This window comes from Embiotoca jacksoni, unplaced genomic scaffold (genome assembly GCF_022577435.1).
Source record: "Embiotoca jacksoni isolate LCO1_2020_lvr unplaced genomic scaffold, fEmbJac1.0.p SCAF_20, whole genome shotgun sequence".
NCBI lineage: Eukaryota > Metazoa > Chordata > Actinopteri > Embiotocidae > Embiotoca > Embiotoca jacksoni.
In genome coordinates, this window is record NW_027185341.1 from 11,483,704 (window position 1) to 11,504,387 (window position 20,684).

At 41.8% G+C, this 20,684-nt stretch overlaps 2 protein-coding genes and 1 non-coding gene across 5 annotated transcripts; 1 reads left to right on the plus strand and 2 right to left on the minus strand.

The window, feature by feature from the left end:
- The first annotated feature begins 203 nt into the window (after window positions 1-203).
- trnar-ccu (transfer RNA arginine (anticodon CCU)) lies at window positions 204-276 on the plus strand. Its single transcript has one exon. It is a non-coding gene; the product is annotated as a tRNA-Arg (tRNA).
- A 1,731-nt stretch (window positions 277-2,007) lies between these two features.
- LOC138202326 (zinc finger protein 135-like) lies at window positions 2,008-10,845 on the minus strand. Its single transcript, XM_069156257.1, has 7 exons — window positions 10,677-10,845; window positions 7,800-8,002; window positions 7,398-7,499; window positions 7,189-7,281; window positions 6,913-7,023; window positions 4,495-4,618; window positions 2,008-4,365 (listed from the first exon to the last, which is right to left on the minus strand). The coding sequence occupies exons 1-7, from the start codon at window positions 10,702-10,704 to the stop codon at window positions 2,342-2,344; spliced, it is 2,685 nt and encodes an 894-aa protein (XP_069012358.1). The 5' UTR covers window positions 10,705-10,845; the 3' UTR covers window positions 2,008-2,341.
- A 2,115-nt stretch (window positions 10,846-12,960) lies between these two features.
- On the minus strand, window positions 12,961-19,434 carry LOC138202327 (zinc finger protein 551-like). Of its 3 annotated transcripts, none has more exons than XM_069156260.1 (7): window positions 19,049-19,434; window positions 17,076-17,278; window positions 16,633-16,734; window positions 16,407-16,502; window positions 15,855-15,965; window positions 15,642-15,765; window positions 12,961-15,195 (listed from the first exon to the last, which is right to left on the minus strand). In XM_069156260.1, the coding sequence occupies exons 1-7, from the start codon at window positions 19,089-19,091 to the stop codon at window positions 13,223-13,225; spliced, it is 2,652 nt and encodes an 883-aa protein (XP_069012361.1). In that variant the 5' UTR covers window positions 19,092-19,434; the 3' UTR covers window positions 12,961-13,222. The 3 variants fall into 3 exon arrangements, with proteins under 3 accessions (XP_069012361.1, XP_069012360.1, XP_069012362.1); XM_069156259.1 differs by having other exon boundaries at window positions 17,076-17,293; XM_069156261.1 differs by lacking the exons at window positions 17,076-17,278; window positions 19,049-19,434 and having other exon boundaries at window positions 16,407-16,525; window positions 16,633-16,726.
- Window positions 19,435-20,684: the final 1,250 nt, after the last annotated feature.

Sequence of the window (20,684 nt, forward strand, 5' to 3'; positions counted from 1 at the left end):
GCCCGGGTTTTTGGGGGCCAAAACGATGCAAGTGAAAAGTAAAGTTTTATTGGTGGCCAGTGAAGTGACATCCCAGCAGGAGTCACGCGACTACGCACCAGAAATTGTAAATACGCCAGTTTAAGGTGTGTTCGTACGAGGATGTACTTGACTCCCACTAGCTACGGTACTTAAGCAATAACTTGATACTCTCTAATGCACTAGCCCCAGTGGCCTAATGGATAAGGCACTGGCCTCCTAAGCCAGGGATTGTGGGTTCGAGTCCCATCTGGGGTGAATTTGTTTTAAAGTTTATTATTGAAATTCAAAATATACCCAAAATGATCTAGAAAGAAAGCATTTTTATTAAATAACCATAATTAACATGATTGTGTTATTTTGGCAGGAGACCCCGGGGAAGACCCAGAACACGCTGGAGGAATTATATCGGCCTGGGAACGCCTCGGGATCCCCCAGGATGAGCTGGAAAACGTTGCGGGGGAGAGGGAAGTCTGGGTCAGCTTGCTTGGCCTGCTGCCACCGCGACCCGACCCCGGATACGCGGAAGACGATGGATGGATGTTATTTTGGAAAATAATAATTTGTTTAATTTACCGTTTCATCCAGTAGTGCCTTTATTCAGTGGTGCAATATAACATTACGGAACAGTTAATTTGCCCTGATTCTCAAAGTCTGAGCAGCACGGGTGAAATAAAACGGTGATGACATATGTCTATTTATGAATCTACCACGATTGTTTACAAACCTTCAAAATTGGTAAAACACATTCATCATTTAAGGCCTTGTTTGGAAAATGATTCCTTGTGATCCTGTTTTGTAGATAAATTACATTTTACCAATGTATTTATTGGGGGGAAATGTTTGCAGTGGTCAATTTCACCATTATTAGTTTTACATGTATTAGGTAGGAAAACACCATTTATACCCTAATAGCATAAACAATTTCTTTATTATATTGTCCTACAGGTATACCTGGAAAGGCAGCATTATACACCGGGATCCCAAACTAACAAAACTACTGAAACATACATTTTAATTGCTTTACAGATGTGGTGGCATTTGTTGGTATCTTTCCATAAAAAATTTCAAAAAAAAAAAGAACACAATTTTTATCTGCAATAAATTAAAACTGACAAAAAGTAATTGGCATCTATCAAATAAAAATGGCATCGAAAAAATACTTGGAACCTGAACCTAATATTTTGCCGCAATCATTGCAAACAAATGACCTCTGTAAGTCTCAGTGAGACTTCTGCACGTCGAGGTAAACCCTTCACCTGGGACTGAGACAGAGCTTTCTGACATGGGGCAGCACGTTTCGCTCCATGCCTCGACATTGCTTGGCAATATGGATTTGAGCAAATTCCATTCAGTTTTTGGAAGTTTTCCGTGGCTCAATGTTTACCATTTGTATAATTAGTCTGTTCAATCTGGGATCCATTTTCTTCCACCGCATTCAGCGCGGTTGACTGCAGACTCATGGACCTTAAACTTATTTGCAGCTGTCGTCAAAAGGATGATCACACCGTTAGGAGATGGTTTTATAGCCTTTACACATGTTACACATATACATTCAAAAATATTAGAATTTCCCTGTTAGGATGGATAATGTGATCTATTTATGTTATCTATGTTCAGTGTGGTGCACATGATAACCAGCAGTGACCACTTTTAATCAGAGAAATTAGTTGGTTTGAAATATCACTATAATTCCATTTTTTTAATCTTTTCTAGGGGTATCGACAAATCTTTCAAGGCCTTTAGAATCTTTGCACAAGAGAGAATGATTTATCTCTTCACATTTGACTTCATGACATACCAACGGTATGCAGGTGAACGCTAAACATTTAGTTTTATTTATTTTAAATTTTCGAATTACCTCTACATTATGAGCCCTAAACCAGTACTCTATATGGCGATAGTTTAAGACAAAAAAAATGTGATTATGGGTACTCTTATTTAGTAACCACATATTGTGTAGGATGTCACTCTTTAGTGAAATAACACTTGGAATCAAATGTTCATTTTATTCAAGAAAAAAAAAATTAACTCCCAAAGGAATCAAGGTTTATATCATTTATACATACAAATATTATGCAAGACTACAGCAAACATTTCTATAAAAAAAAAAAAAAAAAAAAAAATACAATTTTTTTTTTACAATGCACTATACAATTACACAGTTTCTGACAATCCGAGCTGACATTTAACGTGAAATGTCCTTCAACATGTCTCGTATGACGTCAAATCATCAGCCCTTCCTCAAGTTCTGGCTTCCAGCTGATGCTGACGTCCTTCAACAGGGGATTGTTGTACTGAACGTCGTAATGGGAATTGGTATCTACGCATGAACAAGTCTCCTGTGTCTTTTTAGGCCATGCAAGCTTGAAAAGCCCTTGCTACACACTGTACAAACATATGGCCTCTCTCCCGTGTGGGTTCGCATGTGTAAAGTAAGAAAGCAGGACTGCACAAAACCCTTTTCACAGATGCTGCACTTAAACGGTCTTTCCCCGGTATGGTATCTCCTGTGTATCTTTAATTCTGCCGCCGATCTGAAAGACTTATCGCAGTCGTCGCACTTGAAGGGCCGTTCGCCCGTGTGAATCAGAGTGTGCCTGACCAACGCGTCTTTGCCAAAGAATCCCTTCCCACAGTGCTCGCAAGGGAACCGCAGCCCTTTGTGGTGGAAGTTGTCGTGTTTCAGGAGGCACCGTCGGGAAGTGAAGGTCTTCCCGCACTGAGCGCAGGTGAAGGTCGGCGTGGGCTTCTCGGTCACGGGCTCGCCGGAGTGATGCACGCGCTCCACGTGCCGCGTTAGCGTGACGCCGTGCCGGAACTTCTTGCCGCATTCCCAGCAAAGGAACGGATACGCTTTGGTGTGTTTTTTCTGGTGCTCCACCAGGTCGGAGTACGAGCGGAATCGTTTGCTGCAGTGAGTGCACTGGAACGGCTGGTAGCCGGTGTGCTTCCACTCGTGTCGGATGAAGCGTTTTAAGCTGGCGAAAGTAGTCTGACAGTGGGTGCAGGTGAACGGCTCGGTGGGGTTGTGGACGTCGATGTAATGCTTATGGAGGGCCTTGAACACGGGGAAATTCTCCTCGCACTGGTTGCACTGGAACGGCGTGTGGGATTCCTTGTGCATCGCCAGCGCTTCCGAGTCTCGCACTAATTTCATGCACACCTCGCAGTAGAGCGGGTTGTGCGTCTGCTTGTGGGAGTCCAACGTCGATTTGTACTTGAACGCCTTGTCGCATTCGTCGCACCTGAAGCAATGTTTGACGTCCTCGGGTTTCTCGGGATCCACCTGCTGCTCGTTGTAGCAAATGTTTCTCAAGTGGAACCTAAACGTCTGTCGGCACTTGAACTCGACGCTGCAGTGGGGACAGTAGAACGGACCTTCGATCACGCTTTTGTTGCCGTCGGGGCTTTTGTCTCCGGCGTCCTGGGCGGCGCCGTCGGACAGCTGCTCCTCGTTGGGTCCCTCGCAGGGAACCCCGCTGGATGACTGTTCACCCTCTTCTGCTTCGGTCTCCGGTTCCTTGGCCTTCCTGCCGCCCTTTGCTTTCGTTAAGGCCGTACATTTGTGTTGTTGCAAGTAGCGCATGCTCTTATAAAACCTTTTGCACGCGGGACAAGAATGTGGCAGCTCCTCCGAGTGCTGATTCATGTGTCGCTGCAGGAACTTGGCGTGACTCACCACCTTGCTGCACACTTTGCACGTTCTCTCGTCCAAGTCGTTGCTTTTGGCGGAATCCTGGGACCTAGTCGACTTTTTAGAGCCGCTGTTCGTGCCCTGCGTCTTGCCAGATTTTCTCCACTGCGACAAGTACCGCTTCATTTTGAGTCCTCGGTTCTTTCGCACCGGTCTTTCCCACAAAACGTCAAACTCCGGATCTTCTTTTTTGTTCCTCGCGCCGCTCTCCACTTCAAAGTCTTCGTCCGCAGGGCGTTTCTTTTTCCTCCCGCGTTTGTTGGGCTTCTTCTCCGTGCCCTCCAGCACCGTCACCTGACCGTCCTCCCCGATGATCAGTGTTCCAGATTGATCTTGGTGGTGCTGGTCGTCTGCCATTTCGCTCTCGCTCGCCTCGGCGCCTTCGACGGGATCTGTGACCATGACGGCGTCCATTTCTGCTTTCACCTCGCTGCCGATTCCAAACCACTGGGTTTGCTCACTTTCTTCCGAGTTCCCGGTTCCCTCCACGTACACCTCTTTGTTTTCGGATTCCACCTCCATCTCTGTGCAGACGGTGTATACGAGGCCGGTATCTGTATCCGTTTCTGTTTGCTCGTTGAGTATAACAACTCTTTCCACAGGAGGAAGACAAAGCGCTGACAAGATGCCGCTGTCGACAATGTAAGACTCTAAAAAAAAAGAAGAAAAAAAGATTGACAAATAAAACCGATTGAAATTGAAAAAGTAAAAACATACAAGACTACAAGTAACTGATGATACCGCGGTGATGGTGCAGTTTAGTGAAACATTCAGCTCACCAATGTCCTCTAACTGGCTGAGATCTTTCTGAGTGTCCAGCAGGACTTTGAGCTCCTCAGGTTGAGTCAAAGTCTCCATGCATTCCTTCAGAACAGACGAGGTGTCGCTGAGCAAAGAGGCGATCTGAAAAAAAAAAAAAAAAAGGGGGGGGGGGGGGTTTAGATCATTGAAAGTAAATGCTGAGATTTCCTTCTAAATACATTATAAATGTTCGAAATTCGTTGTTGAAAACGTGAAAAGGCTGAAACTCATGTTGCACTGAATTGAGGAGTTAAGACTGCTAAACTGTTCACCAATTTTCAGTTCAGGATTATCTTTTTTGGGGGGGGGGGTCTGAAATGTCAGCTCCCCAGACTGCATTTAAAGCCCTCTGCATGACACCTTCCCCTTACACGGGAATCTTTATTAACACCTAGCGTGTATTAGCATCATCGGTTCTCCGGCTCAATGAGAGTTGCTTCGTCTGCTTTAGTCTGACTGTTAGTGTACTGTCTGCTAGCTTGCTACGTCTCCTCCCACCCGGAAATGCATCTTCCCTGGATGCCACCATTTGCAGTACAGCTTTATATCCTCATATAAAAAAAATGTCTGTCAAAGACACAGGTTAATTTTGTGAGGAGCCATACTGATGGAGAGCTGACGACCACCACCAACGGACTCTGCAGTGAGGAAAATACACAGATGACGGCAACACCAGTGATTTTATCAGGTGTCTTAATGTAGCCATGACAAGGAAGTATAATGTATGCAGCTCGGTATTTCATGTTAGACGGTAATAAACATCGACCGAGGGCCATCTCGTCTTTCCGATGAGTATAAATCAGGCTAATCGATTAACTTTTTTTCCTTCGGCATGTAACGTTAGAATTACCGACCCTCTATCGACCGGTCGATTTTTAACAGGATTATCAGCACTTCCCCACCTCAGTCCGCATAAATGAGCCGAACTACGTGTTAAAGTCATGCAGAGAGGGGGTGGAGGTGGAGGTGTATGCTGTGCTTCTGCATACATGTTTTGCAGTCGTTTCCAAACCCCTTTGTAGAATTGATGTATTAAACAAAAACATCCTTAGTTTTATTTTTCCTCTTCCGGTCTTGTCTTACAGAAATGAACCTCTGAGGATCACAGTGGGATTCATCGACTTGCAGTGTGCCTCAAATCGTTTTAGCTGTATGGATGGACCAGCACATGGACAGCATTTACTTTCTTCTTTCCACTAAATTCTCCACCACAGCTACATTTTTAGAATGAGTAATAATCCAGCGATTGCTTGTGCCATTGTTAAAATCATATGATTTTCATATATATATATATATTTTATGTACGTGTATGTTGATTGTATAGAGAAAAACCCACTTGAACATCTTTATTGATTGTCCAACCATGTAAAAGCACTGTTCAAACAGTAGCTGAAGAGACCAGTGCTCTGGAACATAATAATACAGCTCTTTTGATCTGTGACCATGCACAAAATAAAACTAAATGGAAATATAATCAAATATAGTCATGTTTATTGATAACCTGGGTTCTGCTAGTCAGTAATGCATGTTTCTAACTTGAAGAAAAGTGACTAAATAAATGAGCATTCTGTTGCAGACCGAGAAGAAAGAAGTTGATGTTCAGGTAAATTGTGCTCAGAACTAGATTCTGCTTCTGGTGGCTGAAATATGTAAAGTCCCAGACCTGCGTAGCATCATTTCATTTAGGCATCCATATTAAGGGATTAGAGCCCCCACACTACCTGCTGAGACATGTCTCACGCCTTGCGTGTGCAGTGCTTCATTTATAAAATAGAACCAACGCCTATTTTTCATGCACGGTTCCCAGCTAAAATATACAGGGAAACTGTCTGTGATCGCATTTGTACTGTGTATACATAGTAAAAACCCAGTGTAGGCCCAGTGTAGTGTGTTCCAGGCCTAAGGATGAACGAGTCTTCTAAAACTACTGGATGCAGCATCCAGTTTGTTGCTACTTGAAGGCAGCGGCTCAGACTGGCCGTGGTTTTTCTGTGCTTTCAGCATGTGGGAGAAGAGGACTGCTGATTTTCTCACGATTTTGCAACCTAATCAAATATACTTGTGGATGATTTTTTAACATTCAAATTGGCAGGATGGACAATTACCCAATATTTTGCGGTGTGAAGAACTTAAAACACTTAAAGCACGGCATTTTCCAAATTATAGGCAAGATTATTCTTTTCACAAAAATATGAACGGTAGAGTTTCACAACACATTAATAATTAGCCTTAAGTTAAAAAAAAAAAAAACATATTAACTTTAACAGTCAGTGCTACTGTCAATCACACGCGAGCAGAAGGACCGAGCTAGATTAAGCAGGCTGAAAATTTAAATAATACTTGGAGACATAAACTATGAGTGATTACTTTCTCTTAAAATGATATATGAAGTGTACCTGTTGAAGAGTTTGGGTAGGAAGAAGCTTTTCAAGTCTGGACAGAAACAGCCACATCAGTGTCTGGATTGCTTTGTCATATGTGGGACCAAAGTCTCCTGGAAAAACATCCTGAGACACAAAGAAATCGATAAATCTCACATTAATGGGATGTATACATTTCAAATATAGGCTAAACAAGGCTAGACCATAAAACAAAGAATTGTCAGTAATTAAATTTGATTATTTAAACTAACATTATGGTTAAAAATATATACAAATTCAATTTAAACTCGCCTGGAAAAAGTTTCTTCTTTCATCAGGATCTCTCAGCAGATTTCGGACAAGGCCCATAAAATGAGAGTCAGACACCTCCGGCTCCGCATCAGTCTGAAATAAAAGACAATTGAAAAGAGGTCTTCTTTTGGAATAACTAATTTTAGGGAGATGACAGCAGAACACCAGCAGATCTTAAAACCCCCAACCACAAGGAGGTTTCAACCCACCTCCACATTCCACAGAGATCTAAGGTTCTGCATTCGGTCGAGGTGAGGCTGAATAACCTCGAGGTCCGCCGTCTCATCGGAGCGACATAGCTCCAGAATCAGCTGCAATCAAAGCACAAATAATGAGCAAGTTATTTGAAGGAAAGATGCAGTCCAGAGCTGCTCATCTGCCTGCTGCCCTATTCCATTTTAAACTAGGTCTACAATGATGGTCTGAACCTGTCGCAGTCACACAATTTGTTTTTTTACATGTTTAACATTTGAATCCTTCAGTTACATACAGCCTGAATTAAGATAGTTATACTCTCTGATATTCACTGGGAACTATTGCTCTAAATAGCTTCCCTAATCTTATTTGATTCATTTTGAAGTGGTTTTGAAAAACAAAACCTTCCAACTCACTCGTGCTCTGAGCCCCAAAATCAGTTCAGCCCGTTGCCTTGTGGAGAGAAGTTGAGGAACAACTTCTGTGACCATAAATACAAACTTCTCAAGCAGACCATAATCAGAGACAATTTTCTGCTCCACAGTCTGCCAGATGGCTGCAGAGACCAGCCGAATCGGTGGGACCAGGAGGCGCAGGGTGGAGAGAGGAAGAGAGGCACCTGCAAACAGGGAAATGCATTTTAGAAATGGTTTGAAGGCTGGCAGGTTAGCTGACACTAGCGGTCGATCGGACTGAAAAGGTTCTGTATTGAGTATTGGATGAATACAGCAGTCCCTCCAGAATTAACTCAAATTCAAGCAATCATCCACAATTTTTCCCCGTACAAAAGGTTTTCAGCAGTAAATGAAAAATGACTATTGTACAGGAAATATTGGTGAGGCTAAAATATACCAATCAAGATTTAAATTCAAACACTGATCTTGTTCACGAGTCATTGGAGTGAAACATCACAAATCCTTAGGCTCCATTCACACCTGGCATTAGCATGTGTCCTGGGTTATCGGATCACAAGTGGACAGCTCAAAATGTTTGCTCATACCTGGCTGTAACTGACTTACCAGATTTATATACAAATAAACAGATGCATCACATAAATAAACAGGATTATTTGCCTTCTTTCCTTTTGTGACTAAGATACACAGCAAAAATGTAAACTCATTCTTAAAATTTATGTAGGAAAATGTATATGTCTGAGCGCTGTTTGTAATTCTAAACCCGAACCATCAGGCCCACAGCTTTGGAAGAGCTGACACCCCTTTGCACAGTTCATTTATCCAACACAGCGCAGAGCCTGACCCTCTCAAACACCCTGGAATAAATTATTTGAGCCCTCACCGAGTAAATTACTAACTCAAGTGTTTAGCTAAAACGAGTCTCCAGCGAGCAAGAATGTCTCATTGTGTGAAACGGTACTGCCAGATGTGAACTGCCGTACTTGTTAGGAGCTGTCCACTTGTGATTGGATTACCCAGGTTGCATAATCCAGGTGTGGACGGGCTCAGAAATTACAGACGAGATTAATTTTAAAACAAAAATAAGAAGACACAGCGCTGGCTTTGGTGAAACCAAGTGGCAACCAGCAGTGACGTCACGTGTTGGTTTGTGAACGGCCGTTATGAAGCCTCGAGTTCGGAATTTGGCCGGCGCCATGTTGCTAGTCTCGAGCGGTTTGGAGCCAGTAGGGACCATATTTGGACGAGCTGGGGGAGGAGCGAGCGGTGGATCTGACTCAATCTGATTGGAAACCCGGAAATACAACATCCCGGCACCAATAGCCGGAACCTGACTGCACCACAGGCCTGTCAATTAAACAGAAACGCCACCCACCCCCAAAAACCCAGCTTGAGGCTTATTTTATAATCAATGACAGGATTATTTTAAATGGACCGCCAGAACACTAATCTGGAGTGAATTTAGCGAATGACATGCAGGAAACTTGGGAGAAATTTTATTGAATGAGCATTTTATGAGAGAAGTTGAAAGGGTTTTTATGGAGCCGGAGGTTATTTGGAGCCAACCGCTAAGCGACATCTGGTGGTATCGCAGTTTAAGGCACTTTCGCATCGGCCTCATTTTTCAGAGCCAAAAGCTACGGCTACTTTGTGGGTGAAACAAGCAGCCTGTGTTTTTATTCACAAAATAACTGCTTAATAGCCAACAGTTCAATCTGCAAATACATCTCTGGCACTTTCTCTACAGTTAAGGGGCGCTCTGCAGAATTACAAACAATAAATTAAATATGTTATTGAGCCCGGAGATATACTTGCTTTAAACTATGCGTTTACATAATGGCTGCCTCACGAATTGTGTCTGTTTGACGCCTGTGCACATCCTTTGGAAATGACTGCAACATGCCAGATAGATTCAACATGACCGGCAAAGTGGCGGTGTAGGGGCACTGTGGAGATGTGCCAGCGTCGGCGACCTGCAAAACTAAATGTAAAAAAAGTCTGAGACTTTTAGGTGCGTGCACGGTTGCAAATACCGGCAAATCAGGAGTGGGAATGGTGCCAATGGCGTGTTTACATCAGGCAAATGCGGATGTTTTAATTATATGCTCGAGTCTCGCGCGTGCCCTCTAGGAGAGTAGTGAAGTAACACGCAAGAGTACAGATGCAAATATGTGGGCAACAATGTTCACCACGCAAACATGAATACGTAGTTGAAAAGCAACTATATTTCCGGCCTAGGTTTATCGCTCACGCAGAGGACGCCAGTTGATTGGGCGATCCTTCAGCGTGGCCCTGTATGTACGGACCTGCTCAACGCGTCGTGGGTGCTGATCACACCTGTACTTTAAGCGGTCTACTTGAAACGGATGCAAGTAAATCTCAGGTGTGAATAGGACCTTAAACCGATAACCAAACTACGCTGCGGCGCATATACCCACTTTCATCGCCGCGAATTGACTCAGGTTTTACATGTTGATATGAAACTGTCACAAGAGAAAGGCACATGAACGTTGTTGGTATGTTTACATATATAAAAATAAAAACCACTGCGCAAGTAGTATTTGTTAAGACCATAGTCTGAGGGATGTGGTTCACTCGAAACAAAAACACTCAACCACGGCTAGTTTACTTAGCATTAGCGAAGTTAGCACAAGCGATACCAAGCGTCGGTACGTGCCCTGGAACTGCAACGTTATCTATTAACCGAGCTACCTGCTTCAAGGGTAAGATAATGGGAGGGTTGTTGGGACAGAATAGGAGTAAAATGCGCTGGGAAGTAAAACTTTCAAAATACATAAACGAAGTTAGCAATGCTATTCCCGCGCGCGGGCTGGGTTGCGGCCTAACCAAATAAGTCTGTCTGCAACTGATTCTACTCACCGGGCAACTCAGGAATTCCTCCGTCCATCGTGTGTAGTCACTGCAGTTACATTAAATTTACGGAAAACATTGTGCGTCGCTCGACAGAAGCCAAACTAAAATATCTTTAATGGTTGTTGGGTCCAAGACACCGAAGTCATACAAGCCGATCTTTGTACGTCAACGGTTGCCTTGCGTTCCGTCCGGAATAACAGTCCGACCGACAGTGAGGATATAATTCGTTCCGCCACTTGTTTTTTTTGGTGTTTTTTTTGCCGTTCCTCTCACTTTCTCCTCTCTGTCAGATATGCTTTTCCTCCTGTCTTTTTTGGTGGTTTTACAGCAGTTGGCGTCCTTTTTCGTTGCTTCAGTTGCATAATATGCTGGGGATGTTGGAACCTGCTTTTTGTAATGCACAGGCCTTGTACTACTGTCTTACTAACCAATCAATTATCTTGGAAAATGCCATCAGCAATCCTGGATATGAAAAGCAAAACTAAGATCGACAGGATACGTATCAAAGCAAGCCTATAGTCTGACACTATCACAAGATCGTTTGTAATTTCCACCAGTGCTGTTTCTGTGCTATCGTGCACTCCAGAGCCTCGTTGAAAATCATCAGACAATTATTCTGCAAATGGTCGCAATTGATTTGCAAAGGCTTTTAACATGGATTATGTCTTTAGCTTTATATTTGTCTAATATTAGAGTTTTCTTCTTGTTTGTAAAATATGCCGACAAACTACAGTATTAAATGGAGAATTTCAAGACACAATCCAGGCTAAAGCATCAGAGCAGCAGCTGCCAAATGCAGGAAGGATCGGGAGATTTCCAACAGATGGCTTGTTCAAACATTAAATAATCCAAGATAAATCAATAACAAGTAAAGGACAAAAAACAAAATAATAAACAAATACAAATTGGTTTTGAAAAAAAAAATGCTCGAGGTAAAGCAGATGCTAAACTCAAATTAAAATTTTGTACATGAATAGTTAGTTAAGTGCTAAACATGATAGCTTTTCTAATACTTTTCCTGACCCACAAAAAGTTCTACAAATGTATTCTCACTTCTCATTTTTTCCATCCGTGTTTGACCTTTCACTATTTAACATTTAGTTTTTTTGTCCCCATCTTTTTCCATTGTTCTTCGTTCTCACCTGTTTTCCACCCTCTTTGTTTTTCAATGTCCCCCTACATTCCTCTTTCCACTGCTAATCCTTAAACTAAATCAGCTTGTAGAGGTGCCATGATTTCCATTACATATATTTTATATACCATACTTAACCATTCAATTACTAGTCTAAGGTTGTTTTTTTTTTTTGGTTTCAGTGAGATTAGAGCACTAAATTAAGTAAATAATTAATGATTTTGTTAGCTCGGTCTACAGCCTCTAGGTAGGTGTTCTTCAAGGGGCAGCGAAACTAGCTTCAATTAGAGCTAGCGTCAAACTTGTAGTTTTCTGTTCTAATTGAAAGTAATTTAAGTTAAGGGACATCAATATACTTCACAAAGTTCCCAATTAGGAACATACAAGTTTTATATAGCTACCAAACCCGATGTGTAAAAGGAAAAAAAAGAAGCAAAAAAGGAAAGAGTGAAGAAATGGCCCTTTCAAGTTCCACTATGGGTAATGTACAGTGCATCCGGAAAGTATTCACAGCGCTTCACTTTTTACACATTTTATTGTTACAGCCTTATTCCAAAATGGATTAAATTCACTTTTCCCCTCAAAATTCTACACACCCCCATAATTACAAGGTGAAAAAAGTTTGTTTAAAATTTTTGCAAATCTATTCAAAATAAAGAACGAAAATATAACACGTCCATAAGTAGTCACAGCCTTTGCTCAATACTTTGTTGAAGCACCTTTGGTTTGTGCTCTGACATGCACTGTCAGCTGTGGGACCTTATATAGACAGGTGTGTGCCTTTCCAAATCATGTCCAATCAACTGAATTCCAATCAAGTTGTAGAAACATCTCAAGGATGATCAGTGGAAACAGGATGCACCTGAGCTCAATTTTGAGTGTCATGGCAAAGGCTGTGAATACTTATGGACATGTGATTTTTTTCATTTTGTATTTTTAATAGATTTGCAAAAAAACGTTTTTCACATTATCATTATGGGGCATTGTGTGTAGAATTTTGAGGAAAACAATTAATTTAATCCATTTTGGAATAAGGCTCTAACATAACAAAATGTGGAAAAAGTGAAGTGCTGTGAATACTTTCCAGATGCACTGTAGGTGAGAGGTTCTAACAAGGAAGATTAAAAGCATGGAATGAAAATGAAACATCTCTGGCTTTGTTGCATCAATTTTAATCCATTCAAAATGATCCACCATGAGTTTGACTGTTATGGGAGGGCAAAGCAAAACTGGTAGATACTCAGTCAATGCAGTTTAACACAGCATATGATGGTAGTGACTGGTTCATTATTAATCAAACTGTCCAGTGCAAACACCGCGACTGGCTTACAATGGATTTTTATCAACCATTACTAATAATATATGCAAATACTGTTCCTGTCTCAAAACTATTTTGCTTAAACTGAGCATTCATGCAGGGTTAATGCGTCGCTGATGAATGTAGAAGCTTTTTGTGTCTCAGCATGCTGTAGACTTTGAGGAAAGTCTTGCCGCAGATGTGGCAAACATATGGCTTCTCTCCCGAGTGTATTTTAGCATGTGCATTGAGAAAACACATTTTTACAAAGCCTTTCCCACAGACATCGCATTTATATGGCCTTTCCGTAGAGTGGTGTATCAGGACATGCCTCTTTACTTCAGAAGTCGATCTAAAGTACTTGTCACATTCAGGCACAATGCATTTGAACGGTCTCTCTCCTGTGTGGATTAATTTATGTCTCGCCATTGTCGACGGCGAGACCATCTTTCCACAATATGGGCACGGATTACGAAACAATTCGTTCAAGTGTTTGCTCCTTTGGTGTTTTTTCAGGGCTCCTTTCTCTTTGAAGGATTTCTCACACTGAGAGCAAGAGTGCTTCTTCTCATTTCGAGACTCACTGTGGATGAGAGTCAAATGGCGCAAGAGGTTGGATTTATGGGCAAAAGTCTTGCCGCACTCAGCACACAGGTAGGGTTTCTCTCTGGTGTGGACTCTTTCATGGTAAATGAGATCCGCATCGCATTTGAATCTTAAACTGCACTGAGCACACTGGAACGGCAGATGGCCCGTGTGGTGCCATTCGTGTATGATTAGAAAACGCAGCTTGGGTAACGTTTTGGGACAGTGGTTGCATTTAAACGGTCTGCAGATTTTATGGATGTTTTCGCAGTGCCTGAGCAAGGGCTTAAAAAGAGTAAAGGACTGGTCGCACCTGTTGCACTGAAATGGGGTGTGGGAAGCGTTGTGCCTCACCAACGTCGCTGCATCTCGTAGTACTTTCCTACACACGCTGCAGTATAGTTCATCGTGGGACAGCGTGTGCTTTTGCAGTGAAACTTTGTACCTGAACGCTTCTTCGCATTTGTCGCATTTGTAAAGATTTTCGGCCTCGTCCGGCTTTTCCGGATCTACGTGCTGCCGACTGTATTCGTAACACGTCCTATTCAAGTGGTGCTTCAGCGACGTCAAGAGTTTGAACCTGCTGTCGCATCGAGGGCAGGCGAAATTACTGGTGGGAAAGTGGGTTTTCATGTGACTTTTCAGACTTGTGTTCAGGTGCTCCTTGCAGATGAAGCACTGGACTTTGCGAGTCTTTCTCGGAGCGTTAGTTTTGATGTTGGAGATGCCGGGCTGTCGGCTGGCAGCCGCTGCATCTTTAGGACCCGTGAAGGAAGGGTCCTCAGGGGAGCCGCTAGAAAATGAATCATTACCAGCAGAACTACTGACGGGAGTCACCGAGCCGTTTGACCACGAATCAGCAACATTGGAACTACAACTGGAAGTTTTACGGCAAGAGTCTTCTTCTGAGTAGTAAGACCAGGAGTCGTCTTCACTGCAGGTGCTGATAGGAGCCATGTATGAGGAGTCTTTGCTGAAGCTGGTTAAATCATTGTCCGAGACCAACAGAGAGGCCTCACTGTATGGTTTCGTTACCCTGGAAGCAGATTTGTTGGCAGGAAGTTCTCTTTTCTCCTCCACCAGAATCTTGTTCATTCTCAAGCCTCTGTTTGGCCGAATGGGTCGAGAATGTGAAGACAAAGACACGTCAACTCTTTTTAGCTGAACACAACACTTGTTGAGAAGGCAAGACGCATCCTCCGCTTGACTTTGCAGGAAGTCTGAGTTTTCCTCATGTCTTGTAGTATTTCCCAAAAGTAATGAGGTTCCTTTTTTCCCAGGAGTGCAATTTGTTGTGTTGCTCTTTGTCTCACTTGTCTGGCGCTCTTTGGTTATGTCTGTTTTTATCTGTGCTGTATGAGAGGATGTTACAGATTCCTTCTCCAAATCAGACGCACATGACAGCGCATCACCCAGGATGCTGTCTTGTGCTTGTGTTTTAAGTGTCTCCGTTCTTTTTACATTGGGAAGTCTGAGAGCTGAAATGATGCAGGCCCCATCCAAGAAAATATCTGAAACGGAAAAAAATTGTGCAATAAAACAGTGAAAAAGAGTCACTTATTATTTAGATATTACACACCTCGTGAACTCTCTTACAAGCTTATGGACAAAGTAAACAGACATCAGGAGATCATTGACAGTAAAGGAGTCCTTATTTATTATTTTTTTTATCCATAAAACATGCGGGGGAAAAAAATAATAATTTCAAAATCAAAGGTGGTACATGCTGTTTTTTGTTTTTTTTAACACTGTAAAATTACATCTGCAGATCTACACCAGGCAGGTTTTAACTTTAGACTCCCACAATATGTTATTACAGCCCCACTAATACACTAATACTCCTCAGCACCGAAAGCAAGGTTCTATTACACATTGAGCAGTGTTGTTTCTAAAAGAGCACAGTGGTGAAAAAATTACATGAAATCAGAGGAAATTAATGAATCTGTAACATATTTACCATCGTCATCTAGTTTGCTGAGGTCTTTTTGATATTGCAGCAGTGTTTTAAGCTCCTCACAATGAGACACAGACTGAATACAGTCCTCCAGAACAGAGGACACCTCACCAAACATTGACGCAACCTGTAGAAAATTAAAACAAAATTGGGATGTATATCCATAAATGTAGCTTAAAGAGATATCAAAAAAACACAGCAGGTTGTTTTAAATACCTGTTGGAAAGTTTGAAGGGGAAGAAACTTTTCAAGTCTTGATAAAAAAAGCCACATTAGGGTGTGAAGTGCTTCATCATATGTGGGACCGAACTCTTCAAGGAAAACTTTCTGAAAGGCCGAAATTTTAATTTGTTGTTTAAAAAAACTTGAAAACACAAAAGAAAGATTTCTGTTGCTGAGGCAGTTCAGGAATCCAAAGTATAAGATTTTATACAAACACACAAGAGTAAAGCAATCTAATTTATGACATGACAATCTAACCAGAGGAAAATGAACATACTATAAAGGGCTAATGTGCGGTGGCCCCGAAGGTCAAACGAAAAACATTTCACAGAACACACAAATATTTCAGAAAACACTTTTCTGTGAAATTTTTTTGCGTTTGACCTTCAGGGCCACCGTATTAATGACATTTCTGTGACTATCTATTAACAGAAAATAATAAGCAAATAAGCCTTCGATACATCTGTTGAACTGAATATATTGCATTGTTAATGAACTAGAGTACTATTTAACAGATCAAATTCAAGTTGGAAAAGTAAAGCAGACCTGAAAGAAGTGTTCCCTCTCATGAGGATTTTTAAGCAAATTCTTGACAAGATCCACAAAGTCGGAGTGCGGTAGTTCTAAATTTGTACCACCAGCCTGTGAGATACGACATGAAGAAACTTCACAGCAATGAAAATGAGCAAACTAAACTGGTTAAAAAACATTCAACATTTTTTTGTCTAAAATATGTTTCATGATCATTTGAAAAAGAGAGATTTGAAATCACCTCCATTGGCCATGCCTCGATGAGCGTTTGCATCCGATCCAGATGTGGCTGAACAATCTCGACGTTAGACGGAGCTTCAAACTGACAGAACTCCAAGATCAGCTAAAACCAAAAAGCAGCTGTTGTAATATTGCTATAATAGCGGACAGTTTTTAGTCCCATCTCGTAGTATTGTAATACAAAACATAATAATTAATGTTTATTTACACTTTGAAATGCCCCATTTAAGATCAAGAGCTATTTTTTTTTTTTTACAAGGGATAACATCAAGAAAATAAATTACATAATTTCATTAGGAATAGTGCAAAACTTAAATATGAATCAGTTTGCCATTTGAGAGGATTAATGCACAAAATATGTACAGATATGAGCTGGGTGTTGCTCATAATGTTAGCAGGCTACTGTCAGTGTGTTGATACTGAGATGCTATAAATTGCCCTCACCCGTGCTCTGAGGCCCAGGATGAGTTGAGCCCTCTGACTTTTGGTGAGCAGCTCTGGAACAATGTCTGTAACCATGGACACAAAGTCCTCAAGCATCCCATAATTAGCCACAACCTTCCTCTGGACTGTCTGCCAGATCGCTGCCGAGACCAGCCGAAGCGGTGGGACCAGGAGGCGGAGGGCGGAGAGAGGAAGAGGCGCACCTGAATGTAAACACACTGTCAGTGGGTTATTTTAACAACGTAAATTGTGTTTGTTTTTTATTTGTTTTTATAAATTATCAATTATTCCAACAAATGTGCATGCCCTTTCCATCACAACTTTTTAAAAGCATGTCAAAATTAAAGTTTTAAGGTACACACAAAGTGCTATTTTACTGTGCAAAGGTCAACTTGACTCAACATTACAACCCGTCTTCACCTACCAAACGTCTCACTACTTCACAGGACGCTATGCTATACATTGCTATGCTCAGAGACCCAGATAAGACAGAACTTCTGCCCTCAATAATACTCACCCACCAGCCTGTTCACATCTCAACTAGTATGACTTGCGCGATCAGTGACATTTATCTTTGCTCACAAAGTTCATATCTGCTCCACATGACCACCAATACATTCCCTTCATCCATTACCTACATCCTGAACAGGCTTACTTCGGACACAAACACCTCTTTCTAAGGGCAATTTGTAGAATCACCAATTAACCCTGAGATTCATGTTTTTGGATGGTGGGAGTACCCAGAACCCACGCAGGCACAGGGAGAACATGCAAACTCTGCACAGAAAGGCCACAGGCCCAGATTCGAACCCAGAACCTTTTCGCTGTGAGGTGACAATGCTAACCATTGTGCTTCACCCAATACAAAGACAACCCTGCTAGCATGCCAGTCAATGCCGTATTGACCGAGGAACCTTTGTCTCCCCCGTTAGAGCCCATTCATCAAAATAAAAGAAATAAATACATTTTAACATAATCAGCCAGATGATATTTGATATTGTTTGCAGGGAACAAAAGATGTGTCAAAAAGAAAGTGGTTATTAATCTGGAATCTACTAGTACTCATCATTAACTTTCATGTTAACAGCTATTATAATCATAAACCTATATCACTAACCTATCACTCTTTGTGAACCCAAACATGGCGTTAGGTGAAAAAAAATTGTGCTATAAGGGCATTATCCCTCTCGGATATCTCGGCTCTTCTGGTTTCGGTGGTCTTATCTAGTTTATCTTTGGTTTTCAGCATACCGCTGTTCCAGTAAGGAGTCAAACTTCTAGGCGCACACGCAGCTTTCTCTGGGTTTGGCTTCGGCAACAGCATCTGACAAAAACTAACTTCTATTGGCACGTGAGGACAATTTAAAACAAGAGGCACCACTAGTTGCTCAGTTTCTGGACGGGCCCCCACCATTCATATTTTCACACAGACGCACTGTCGGTCTGTTTCTGCTGCGTTTCTTCAGCCGTGCACTTCTGGCTCAATAAATATCTTAAGTCAAGTCCAAACACTGAAGCGTATTCTCGTCCATAAGCATCCTCTTCACTCGTAATTTTTGGGATGCCATTTTCATCAAATCATGTTTCAGTCCTTTTGTTTAATGAAAGAGATAAAGGGGGGGGGGGTGTATGAATAATGTGTTCATGATTATTTTCTGGTTACTTTAGTCCTCCATGAAAAAAACAACACTTGGGACAAACTGGTTGACATTTTAATGACATTACAAAGACCAACAAGCTAATCGATTAACGGAGAAAATAATTGATATCTGAATCAATAGCGAGAAGCATCTTGTTTTCACCCAATAGGCTTCATAAATCGATATCGAGTAAGTAGAGCAACACGATCTGATTATTATATCTGGTTATGTTTACAGACATAATTTATAGCTATAGCGTGTCTTCTACGTGAAAGAACAGCTGGTGTAAGTCGAACAGTAAATTAGTACTTTCAGGTGGTGACGTTAACTTACTTGATGAATAGTTACAATTTCCTTTTGAAATGGGATCTTCCATCTTGTTTATCCACTGCACTTAGTTGACGTCACAATACGTTAGCAGAAAAAAACCCTTCTGTGTCTGGCCTCTTGGTGGAAGTTGGACCTGATGTACCGAAGTTAACCATAAAACATAATGGTCCGACGATTATTTTGTTCCGGGTTGTCCGAGTCGACGGTTCCCAGCTCCTGTTTGAATTGTGATTCTCTGCCACTGAACCCTTCTCCAGTGTTCACTCGCGCTCCGCGTGCACCTGCGCGTGGGCTGTCCGCCGCATTGAGCGTCATTCCAATCCAACCAGGTTCGCACTTTAATAAGCAGTCTAGTTTTTTGCACGTCTGCATTGAAGGAGGCTGTCAAATCAAAACTCTCAGGGAAAGTGCAACACTGCTTTTGAGTCCGGGAGGAAACACAACATAACCTACCTGAGTTCTGCGCGGTTTTATCCGAAGGATAAGTAATGTGTTGCCTCACCTTCACCAGACTTTTGAAAGACTATATTCGTGGACATATGACGGAATGAGAGGTTACATTGTGTTTTAGAACAAACATGCCCGTGTGTACCCGAGAAAGTGGAACATGTTTTGATCTTTTCACTCGATTATCTGTGTTGGATCAGGGGACTCAAGAAATGTGTAATATGTACTGTATGCACAACATTTTTTATTTCTCCAAACATTTTGCTATAAAATTCACCAAATTATGTGGAGATACCCCTGACATCATCCCAATGATATGAGAATTTTTTTTTTAGAATTGTTATTACCAACATTTTGACTTTTAGAAGCGTTTTAAGTGTGGACAAGAAAAACTACTCAAGTTTTGAAAGTTTTCCCAAACTTGACCTAAATCCATCCATTACAGGCAATTTTCTTCAAACAATTACAATAAATGTAATTGGGCTACAGAGCTAATTCTTCCCCCCCCCTCCCCCCCCCCCCCCCCACCAGAACATCCTCTGCATTGTGACAAAACTTTGGCTCACTACAACCTATAACTCCACAAATATTCATTCAAATGCTACCAAAATCTGCAGTGATTTCTAAAATCTACTTGTAATATCTGCTAAACACTTTCTATTTCCCCAAACTCCATCCACCCATTGACTATGGGCAATTTTTTTAAATTTTTTAATTAAAATAAATCACCACTATGGCTGACACAGCTGAATTTATTTGAGGACATCCTCTGCATTGTCAGAACTTTGGCTCAAACATTACCCCAAACATTTGATCAACCTCACCAAAACTTTAATCACCATCAACAGTTTAACTCTTTCTACCTGAGACTGGAGGTGAAGAGAATCCTCATCATAACAAACATCTGTCTGCCTCCACATCCTCCTCTGTATGATGCAGCACTAGACTCTTGTTTCCTGTTGCAGTTTGTCTGCTGCCGCTTATTTTTCAGCGCTGAAGATAGTCTGGCGGGTTACGATCACCACTTCGGAGCAGGAAATGACGTGAGGACGCTGGTTCGAGTCCCGTGGAAGATAAGAGTCCTATGGTAAGAGGTGTGACTTCAATAACCAACTGAAAGTACACAATACACACTAATACTTCACCAAAAACTGGCAAACAAACTGATGTGAACAATGGTACATACAAATGG